The sequence below is a fragment of the Acartia tonsa genome, chromosome 1 (genome assembly GCF_053477335.1).
Source record: "Acartia tonsa isolate MP-2025a chromosome 1, ASM5347733v1, whole genome shotgun sequence".
NCBI lineage: Eukaryota > Metazoa > Arthropoda > Copepoda > Calanoida > Acartiidae > Acartia > Acartia tonsa.
The window spans coordinates 51,759,201-51,769,972 of NC_137260.1; the positions used below are offsets into that span (position 1 = coordinate 51,759,201).

Consider the following 10,772-nt stretch of genomic DNA (forward strand, 5'->3'; position numbering starts at 1 on the left):
CAAATAGCAAACACTTAAGCATAGCATAATCTAATTAAAGAGTTGAATTAAATGGAAATTGGAGATTACAGCAAATTTTTTAACCTTTATAAAAACTTTTAATTTTCATTGCATTTGTAATTTTATAGCTTTATATTATAAAAATCGTAATTGTTTTTTTTTATGTACCAACTGCCCATCTACCATACTATTACACTTTTTAGCTATTTCAGTGATAAAAAAATTTATTGTTTTCTAGTTTTATTTTCTAATATTTATTTCTATTTGACTCGTTTAGTTCAATTCGTCTAAATGTTAAAAATTCGCAAAACAAAAATCTGGTAAATTGTATAATCCTCCTGATTTGAAGCTAATATTCAGATCGAGAACTACCGGACCCACTCCAAGTTGACAATTTTCAACATTCGTGCCGAGGATTTTGGAATGTACAAGTGTGTCAGCAAAAATTCCCTCGGAGAAACAGAGTCTAATGTCAGATTATATGGTAAGATTTACTTTACAATCTTGTAACCAAAATCCTAATAACTAAAATACCCCTTCTGTAGATTAAAATTAGTAGTTGAAACTTTTGGACACTTATGTTAAACCAATGAATCAACCAATGAAAATTTATGAAAAGTCTCCAAAGTTATTAAGCCGATGGATAAGAAAGCGTTATTTTAAAACTTTGCGGACTAGTGTAATAAACAGTCCAATTTCCTGGTATTACTTCGTAGAACCAGTTATTATGAAGAAAAATTGAAAATAAAGATTGTCTTATTATTGAACGCTAAATATCGCCATTCATCGGCTTTGAAAACAGTTTTATAGCATTTCTAAATTCTTTTTAGTAAAAGAGGCCTCTAGGCCTCTAGGGACACGTAAAATGTTTCTTTTCAATCTATTTTAAAATCAGCTATTTAACAAAAATATTTTTCTCGCCGATAGATGGTGTTTTAGATATGTTTTTAGCTAATTGCAAAAATGTCCGCAGGTCGGCTTCTTTTTATTTTTATTATTTTTTGTAGATTTTTCTGAGGAGGGTGGTGGTACCCTCCCCCAAAATAGTTATAAACATTCCCGGTACCTATGAGAAGCTACCCTGTTAAGGAGAACCCGATTAGCGGTTAGCGAGATCCTTCAGTACAGACAGATAGACACACAGACAAACACACATCCTGTTACTTTATTATAAGGACTAGCGGCTACGCCCCTAGAGGCCTCTAGTGGCACTTTAAATGTTTTTGTTTGTTAAAGTTAATTTTTTATGTACGATACCACCTTATTTGACGCTGAAGTCTTCCAGATTTTAAGAAAATTTTCAATTTTTTTGTCATTTCTTTTGGGAGGGTGGTAGTACCCTCCCCCAAAATAGTTAAAAACCTTCCCAGGACATATGAGAATCTACCCTGTTAAGGAGAACCCGATCGGTTTAGCGGTTTGCGAGATCCTTCGGTACACACAGACAGACAGACAGACACAAGACAGACAAACATCCTGTTACTTTAGTATAAGGATAAGTGCAAGAAAGTGAATAATTGTTGTGTTTTTATGTTATTTTAAGTATTTAGATATAAGTATTTAGATGGATGTTTTTTTTTATTAATTTCAAAGCGGCAAAAGATTGGACTATTTAATTTTTTTGTGTCTTTGGGTGGTGAGGTCAACCAATTTCAAAATTTACATGCAATTCATTTTTAAATAATAAAGCATTTTATGATTTGCAATGAATTCCTAAAAATTTAAATATAGAGGACATTAAGGAACATGTCAGATTGTAGGTTAGGTTCATAACCAAAAATACGTCATTTGTGACGTCACAATTAAAAATAAGGAGGTGCTGCCATTTTTACGACTCGAAAAAATATAGCCACTGTGTTTTTTTAAAAATCGTCATTGTGTTTTTGTCTATTTAGTTATTTGTTGTATTACTATTTAAAAATTTATTTAGCAACTGTCAAAATTACACCTTGTCATAAACACAGTTTCATTGTCAATTTTACACACATATGAAATTAAATTCGGCTGTTAAATTCGCAACGTAGGTCACAACAAAGATTTGTAGAGGGATTTGTAGATTAGCTGGCTAAATGCGCAAATATTTACAAATAATGGCCAATCAAACAAAAGTTTTTGTAAATACAGTTGATAAGATAATATAGGTTAGTTATGCAAATCTTGAGTAGGCAGATATCAAACAGAGTGGGAAGGGATTTTCATCAGAGTTTGAGCTGCTCATAGCAAATAATAAATGACTGTCTAAGTGTTTTAGGAAAATTTGGACTGTATATTTTTATGGCCATAAAAGAGATTTTTAACAGTCAAATGTAATGATAAAAGGTGGTTTTATTATTGGACCAAATCCTATAAAATTTCTTTAGGAGTTAGGGCTTTCTAAGTCAAACATTTTCTATATATCTTTGAAAATCTATTATTATTTTTATGCAATGAGTTACTAATAATATACCAAAATATTGTAGCAGAATTGTTTTACTAAAAATTTCTCCTTTCCTCTTATTTCATGGTAGAAGTATATTAGTTTCACTTGAAGGAATCATTAAGTATCCTCTCAAGTACTGAAGCATACAAACAATATACATACAATAACTGCATAATCTATAAGAAATTTATCTATTAAGTATTAGGTTACTATTTACTTATTGGCATTCAATCTTTTGATTAATTTTAACTTCAAAAATAATGTATGAAGCCTAGATTAAGGGTTATGTATTGGGCAATTTTTCTGTTAAACCTTTCGAGAATTCGTTAAAGTAATACCCAAGGCAACCAACTCTTTGTTATTAACCCTTTACTGCGCCATACATCATGTCTATGATATAAAGTAGTTAGTATTTTTTTTGTTTAAAGCTAAAGATCTTGGAAATTTCTCGTCCGAATTCTTTGTACTTATTATGGAAGTTTTGTATATGCCCTTGGGTGTTTCTATGATATTTTCTTGATCACCAAGAGACTAAGACAAAGAAACTAGTGCTAAATAAACCAGGCAAAGATATTATAATATTTATATGAATAAATGTAATTTTGATCTCATAACAAAATCCACATCTATACATACATTACCATGTATGTGTGTGTGTGTGTGTGTGTATGTGTGTGTATAGGCCAATATTGTGTCACGTAATGCTATGGTCCTTTTTATTGCTCTATATTGCCTGAATATTCAAATTCTCACTCAAAATCAGAGATAAAGAGAATGTAAATTTAGATTTTTGTTCTTATAGCAAATAATGTAAATCTCATTTAAAAATTTTAGCAAAAAATTTCAAATTTGGCCAAAGTTTAAAATCTAATTGTTTTGGACTTGGCCCTAAGTTTTATGCTTAAATTTTGTGTTTTTCATATATTATAAATCATCCTATCCTATTACATAAAGAAGTAAGCTTTTTATTGTCTGTGTAGCAAAGGATCTCGCTAACTATATGCAAACTATATGGTTCTCCTTTACTGTAAAGCTTCTTATAGTTCCAGGAAAGATTTATAACTATTTTGGAAGAGAAATCACCCCTAGAAAAAATTTTAAATTGGGGGAAGTAACTTTACCCCCTACCTTAAGTGGCCATATAGGCTTCTAGGGGCACAACTTATAGTATTTACAATTTTTTACTTTTCCTGTTATGCCTGAATGTAACCCCACTCCTTCCCCTCCACTTCCTTTTGTTTCATTTGTTCCTTAGTAATAGTATGGGAATAATGCACCATTGTGTTAAAGGTATACCAACCAGATAAAAACCAGCAAAAAATAATTTCATACAAATTTTTTCCTCCTCGATCTTTATGGTTTAACATAATACATGTCTGTCATATTATATTTTTTTCACAAAAACTTTTTAAAAATATTTTTGATAGTTCTGGATGTCTGTCTATTTGAGTCTGTAGGTAATCATACCTTCTGAAAGATTATTTGGAATATCCCCGAAACTGTCCACTGGACAATAAAACACCCTTCCCTACTTTCCGCTTTAAAAGTGTCTCTTACTCGTTGGCTCAACAACTTTGGGGACTATTATTGAATTTCGATTGGTTGGTTCATTAAGTTGAGTGTCTAAAGGTTTCAAACTCAAAGTTTTATCTACAGGGGGGATAGTTGTGAGTATAATCAATGGGGATGTACACCAATTTATAGTCAATTGTCTTTAGATTCCTGACAAAATAAAAAAGTTTTTTTTATGTTCAGAGGTAGAATCTCCGTCAACTCCACGACATTTATCCCACTATGAGCCACACCTACCATCTACCACAAGTAAGTATGCTTTTTTCAAGCCACATATACAATTTGCCTCAAAAATTGAACGAATTGTGTCGACTAACAAATGAAAGTGGACATGGATGACATATCATCGATATACTTTTTTAATTAATACAATTTTAGGAAGTATTTGCTTTATTACATTAAATTGGTCAATACTGACTTATTATCGACTTTAAGTTATGTTTACAGTGTGCCATGTTGACATAACACAAAGACATAAGTTTTACAGAGAAAATTAGATTTTTATGAGCCCTATACCTCCTCACTTAACCTCTTAAGTGGATAAACCATTAATTGGTATCAATTACACAATAAATTGGTAAGAATGAGAGAGAGAGAGAGAGAGAGAGAGAGAGAGAGAGAGAGAGAGAAAGGGGATAAGGGGGGGAAAAGGTAAATTGTATTAGTCGTATAATTGGGTATCCTGATGAATCCAATTATACTCTCTTGTCCCCCTGATATAATATAAGTTTGATACTGCAGAAAAAGTAAAAGTACAGAGAGGTGCTAAATAACAAAATAGCAGATTTTATGATAATTTTCAAATATTTTTTCTACATTTTAGAAAGTTATTGTGAACATGATTAAAGTCCCTCCACTGATTATGACATATACGATATGATAGACAATAAGAGGCCAATATACACTAAATTGACCAATGGTAAAATTTATGCTGGCCTCTCATTGGTTATTCTATCGTATGACGTCATAATCTGTGGAGGGACTTTAATCATCTTCAGTTATTGTAACTTTGACCAAATAAAAATTTATAGTTCTGCTTTTTTAAAAATTGCTATGACAAAAAAACTACATTAAATTTAAGTCTCAGTAATCAAGTTTTATAAGGGATTGAAGTAGTTATTTATAAAATAAAATGTACAATAAAAAGGTAAAATATGAAAAGAAAGTCATAAAAAAACTCCACAAAATATCAACTGAGAAACTGTTTGAAAATGATAATTCAACAGAATTTTTTTGTTTAGATGAGCCAAAGATAGAAAAACATACCACACAAAGAAATATTAAACCATCCAGGTAAAAAGATTTAATAGTTACATTCAAAGAATGTCATTCTAAAAAATTTATAAAATAAATCTAGCATAGCTAAACAGGTACCTTAAAGCTACAGAAAAAAAACCAGTTTCATGTCTGAACCTTTTCCTTACATGGCTATTTGTTCGTTCAGTAACTTTGGCGGTTTATGAACGGCTGCCAAGCCCTACATTCTAGATTGTCCAAAATAGAATTGTTTCTTCAAAACCTAACAATTTGACTAGAAATTTAGTTACCTATCTCATTGAATTCTATAATAGCAATCCCTTGAAAGTACTACTTTTGTCTTTGAGTCTGAATTAAGCCTGTATTTATGTTTCTTTGCTAAGGAATTCCCCCTGTAATCCTTATACTAAAGTAACAGGATGTCTGTGTGTCTGTACCGAAGGATCTCGCTAACCGCTGAACCGATCGGGTTCTCCTTAACAGGGGAGCTTTTCATAGGTCCCGGGAAGGTTTATAACTATTTTTTGGGGGGGTGGGACACCCCCAACCCCCCCAAAAAATGAAAAATCCCCCCCCCAAATTTTTTTTTTTTTTAAACTTTTTCTTAAAAAATTTAAAATAAGAAATTGGGTTATTAAATTTGACTCTCTCCTCCTCAAGTGCCCCTAGAGGCCTCTAGGGGCGTAGCCGCTAGTTTTTAATAAAACGTCAACCATTATGACAAGTTTGGATCCAAGATAATTAATTTCCTTTTCAAACAGCTGACAATTTGATACCTTATGCTAGTCTAACTGGCGACTTCGTCCCTAGGGGAAAGTAAAATATTTTATTTCTAATCTATGTTAAGATCAGCTGTTTTCCAAAAAAATCCGCAAGGTGACACTTTTTATTTTTGGATGTTTGGCGATATTTCTTAGAAGGGTGGTGGTACCCTCCCAACAAATAGCTAAAACACTTTTCAGGACCTATTAGAAGCTACACTGTAAAGGAGAACCATATCTGTTCAGCGGTTAGCGAGATCCTTCGATACAGACAGACATACAAAGATCCTTTTACTTTATCATAAGGATTTCATTATCCAATCATCTGATTAATTTATGAAACTAGGGCTGACCGGCAGCACAGAACAACAGAACGAAGTATGATGACATTCCCCGCCCCGACAACTCTTTCTGGTATGAGCTGGTGGGAACAGCAAAACTCAGGTAAATAACAGATCTAGTTTCAATTTATTGTGGGCAGTTCCCCCTAAAGTGCCTAGTCGAACACTGAGCCCTCTTCCCTTCTCCCTTATTTATAATAAATTAGGAAGCTTTTCTTATGTTTGGTTTACTTTAGGTCAGATTAGATTAGGTTATGTTGGGTACAGGGCACTGTGCTCGCTATCCACTTTGTGGGAATGCAATAAATTATCAATAACTTCTACCCACCTTACATTTACTATATGTTTCAAGAAATGCATAAAATCTCATTTATGCCAATATTTTGGGGGGGTAGATTTCATAATATGATAAATTATTTTCTCGTATTCATTTGAATCCGGTGGATAGGAACCGGTTCTCATGAATACGAAAAAACTATGTCTAGCATCGTATTATATCCAGTTTTCTACGAATATAGAAATGTACAATCATAAGATTAAAACTAGTTTTTTTAGCCGGTGCCTTTGGCACCACGGGGCTAAAAAAAACTAGTTTTAATCTTATAATTGTACATTCTATATCCGCGGAAAGCCGTTTATAATACGATACGAGAAATAACTATTTCCAAAGAAGCTCAATTTAATGCATTCCGTAATAATTTGGCAAAACATTTATACATACAAAATTTACTTTCCTTATTTTAAAGATAATTACATAATATATGTTAAGAAAGTTGCAAAATTTAACCTAAGTTTACTCCTTTTTTTTGTTCTTTGCTATCTTTCTACTTACTCTGTCTGCTTAGAAAATTCTAGATAAATAGTGGGGTAGCTTATTCTTCCCTGGTTTATCCTTTGCAAAAATACACTAAGTCAAATATGAAACCTGTAATATTTTTTTTAGTTGAATAAGATTGAAATAAACTTGATTGCATTTAACATATGGACTATAGAGGCTGTAAGTAAAGCAGTAATAACAAGCTAATAAACATTATTATATTAAAATAATGAAAGTAAATGTCAATTAGATAGACAGTGCATTAACAAACAAGGAATTCGTGGGTCAATTTCCTCGACAATTGTCTTAGTAACCATTTAATGAAATAAAAGGTTCACATTATAAACTAAAAGTTCTAATAATGGCCAGTAAAACATGTTTAATCAGTACAGAATAAACTACCTGTACATTCCTCTTTAATTTTCTATGTGTTGATCTCTGAATCCTTTCTTACCACCATCCATTTATCAGCAACAACTTTTCTGTGAAAACTTTCAGGGATCTAAAAGGATAAGACAATGGCCGATAAATTGATGTTCATCCCCAATGATGATACACAAAATTAGCCCTTCTGTAGATTACAATTTGTGGTTGAAATATTTGGACACACAACATAAATGAACCAACAAATTAAAATTTATTAAAAGTCCCCAAAGTTGTGCAGCCAACAAATAAGAAAAGGTTATTTTAAAACTATCGTAATAAACAGCCCAATGTTCCCCCCCTCCCTAGAAAACTTTACCTTGTTAATATTTGAAGACTTGAGGAGTATATAAACACTTTATCCATCCACAACTAGATGTACTAAAACAAGTATTAATACATCCCTTCAACGCTTCCCCATTTCTTAATCCATAAAAATTAATTTTTGTAGCTGGGAATAGTGCCCTAGTAAAATGGGGATAGATGTCACTGCTTTTGGCCTAACTATTCTATTGACGTCAGGAAATACCCTATACCCCTACTGTTTTCTAGGGGGTTTCTTTCCCCCTTCCCTTTCTCTTTCCCTCTACATGACGTCAAAAGAATAGGATGGTCAAAAGCCATGAGTGACATACATCCCGATGCTGTGAGAATTGGTGCAAAAAATATGACGTAACAAAAAAAATTAGCTAATGAGAGGCCGTTATTGACCAATGGCGGCAATAATAGTGGCCGCCATTGGTCAATAACGGCCTCTCTTTGGCTAATTTTTTTTGTTACGTCATATTTTTTGCACCAATTCTCACAGCATCATACATCCCCATTTTCCTAGGGCACTAAACACAGCTACTATTCTATTAATACGTTATGGAAGTTATGACACATAAAATTAAAATTCATATGTATAATACAAGCTCTTGAGTAAATCAACTTTCGGTTTTGGATAGGCTTACGGACACTCTTAATGATAAAATAACTTCGCTTTGTAAAGTAATCAATGATAAGGTTCCTCATTTTCAAATATTTTTTGTTAACATTAAATGAACGTTTTTGAAATACACTAAGATTCTTAAAGGTGCGATAGACGGATATACCCATTTAAAAAAGCTTTGCTCTTAGTCCAAAAGATATAAATAACCTAAAGAAAATGTACCTAGTAAATTTTCATTGCCTTTAATTGCGCTATAAAGTAAAATTGAAATAAAGTTTGAGTGGCAGTTGTTTATAGCTGTTTATTGCTGGTTTTAGTGGTTTTTACTGTCTAGATAACTAAATATTTAACCTTTTTATTTCTTTATAAAATGTTAAAGAAAACAATACTAAAAAGAAAATCAAATTTGATATTCCTGGTTTTGAAAAGTTTAAACGAAAATAGAGTTTTTTTAGTCATATATTTTTTTTTCAATTTACTAACTTTTCATAATCTGTATATAATTCCCATTTAAAAATTTATCTATTTCTAATAAGCATTTTAATTTCAGGTGGGCCCCGAATGAAAGTTATGAAAATATTGTTTATAAATATTTTCTTTCTACTGGTAAAATTGTTGTAATGATACAAAATTAAACTATTGTTGGATCAGAACCCTGACGTGTCAACAAATTATTTTTCTTTGGAGGGATTTCATTTGCGTATCTGTTGGCAAATTCTATGGAACAGTACTACATATAAATGTTTTATCTAAACTTTCGTAATCAGCAAAAAATTAAGCAGATTGTCGGCCATGATTGAATTATCTTTAAATCTTTGAAGAACAAAATTTTAGTAGGTGCCAGGCCCTTATAAACAAGGGGCTCAGCAGTCTCCAATTATAGAAACTACTGAGCCGAAACTGTTTGAAATGGTGATTTAAATTTGGTCAGTCTAAGCATTCAGAAGCCAGTTTTTATCGTCCAAAAATCTTTGTTTTTAATCCTTATTTGGTAGGATTTAGACCTAACTCTAAAAAGTTAACATTTGTTGACATGCAAGGGTCATAGTCCAATGTGTTGTATTAAAGACTTATGGGAGCATAAACATGTTGATATTAATTATTACAACGAATTTATTATTACTGATGATTACTCTTTTTGTGCCAATATCTTGTTGTAAACTCAAATATAACTTTTTATTATACCCATATTATAACCTTATATAATTAAATATTTGAAAATAAGTAATAGTTGGATATGAAAAAGTTAAAAGGAAGCCTTACCAATTTAATTTTCATGGGGGTGTTGACTCCTCCTTTCTGTACGCCACTGTTTTAAATACCTAAATGTAAAAAGCTCAAGGTTAGTGAAAATAATTTTTTTTACCAACAATGACAAAAACATTTGAACTACCAAGTATTTATAATTTTCTTAATGTTAATACAAATTTTACTTTGTTTTGATTTTCTTTGTTTATTATTTTTGCATTGTTATAAAAACCTACTGTACTGATTACAAGTTCCTAAAATTACTGAACAATACCATATCAAATATTACAAAAAAATTATTATTTAAAATTAAATAGATCTAAAATCTAATAGTGAATTATTTAATAAATGTTATGATTATTATACAATAAATGCATAAAAGTTTTTTTAAAATGAAAATATTCTAAAATTAATCTTTTTATGTTAAATGTAAAATTTGAATAGGATATACTAAATTATTTTGTTTTATTATTCTTTAAACCGATATAAAATGTTTTTTTTCTGTAAAAATTTGTTGTAAAATCCTCGTAATCCTGTAATTAATTAAGAAAATACTCCAATAATTATTTTAAAAACTGTTGTTTATACATACAATCATTTGAAGTAGATTTTAGAATAAATTCTTATTACTGACATTTAAGTTTTAGTCTTTTTGAATATCACCTAATATATTACTTTAGAAGCTAAATAATCTATTTCCACTTTATATAGACAAACAGGCACACAAAGTATATTATAAAGAAAATGCTCATAGGTCACGATAATCTTTGCAAGAAATTCGAAAAGGTAAGTTCATTGTTTATTGTTTTAAAGGAATCTTCACATTTGTTATCAGCTGTCAAAAGTTGGCTCCCACTAAGGCTCCTCATCCCTGGGTAAATTTAGAGTCGCTATTTATGGCATCGTTTTGAAGACATGGAGATGCGATCCTCAATTTTCAAATTCTTTGAACGTACATATGAGACTTCTACAGAAATGCTTCGCATCTATAACTATCTATCTA

The 10,772-nt window shown here is 31.1% G+C and overlaps 1 protein-coding gene across 2 annotated transcripts in view; it reads left to right on the top strand.

The window, feature by feature from the left end:
- The window catches only part of LOC145323563 (lachesin-like), a 35,525-nt gene extending 25,121 nt beyond the window's left edge, over window positions 1–10,404 (top strand). For both annotated transcript variants that reach the window (XM_080165918.1, XM_080165929.1), the window contains 5 exons: window positions 361–484; window positions 4,175–4,240; window positions 5,233–5,284; window positions 6,356–6,453; window positions 9,072–10,404. In XM_080165918.1, coding sequence (XP_080022044.1) covers window positions 361–484; window positions 4,175–4,240; window positions 5,233–5,284; window positions 6,356–6,453; window positions 9,072–9,142 — 411 coding nt within the window. In that variant the 3' untranslated portion in view covers window positions 9,143–10,404. The remainder of the gene's footprint in view (window positions 1–360; window positions 485–4,174; window positions 4,241–5,232; window positions 5,285–6,355; window positions 6,454–9,071) is intronic.
- The last annotated feature ends 368 nt before the right edge of the window (window positions 10,405–10,772 follow it).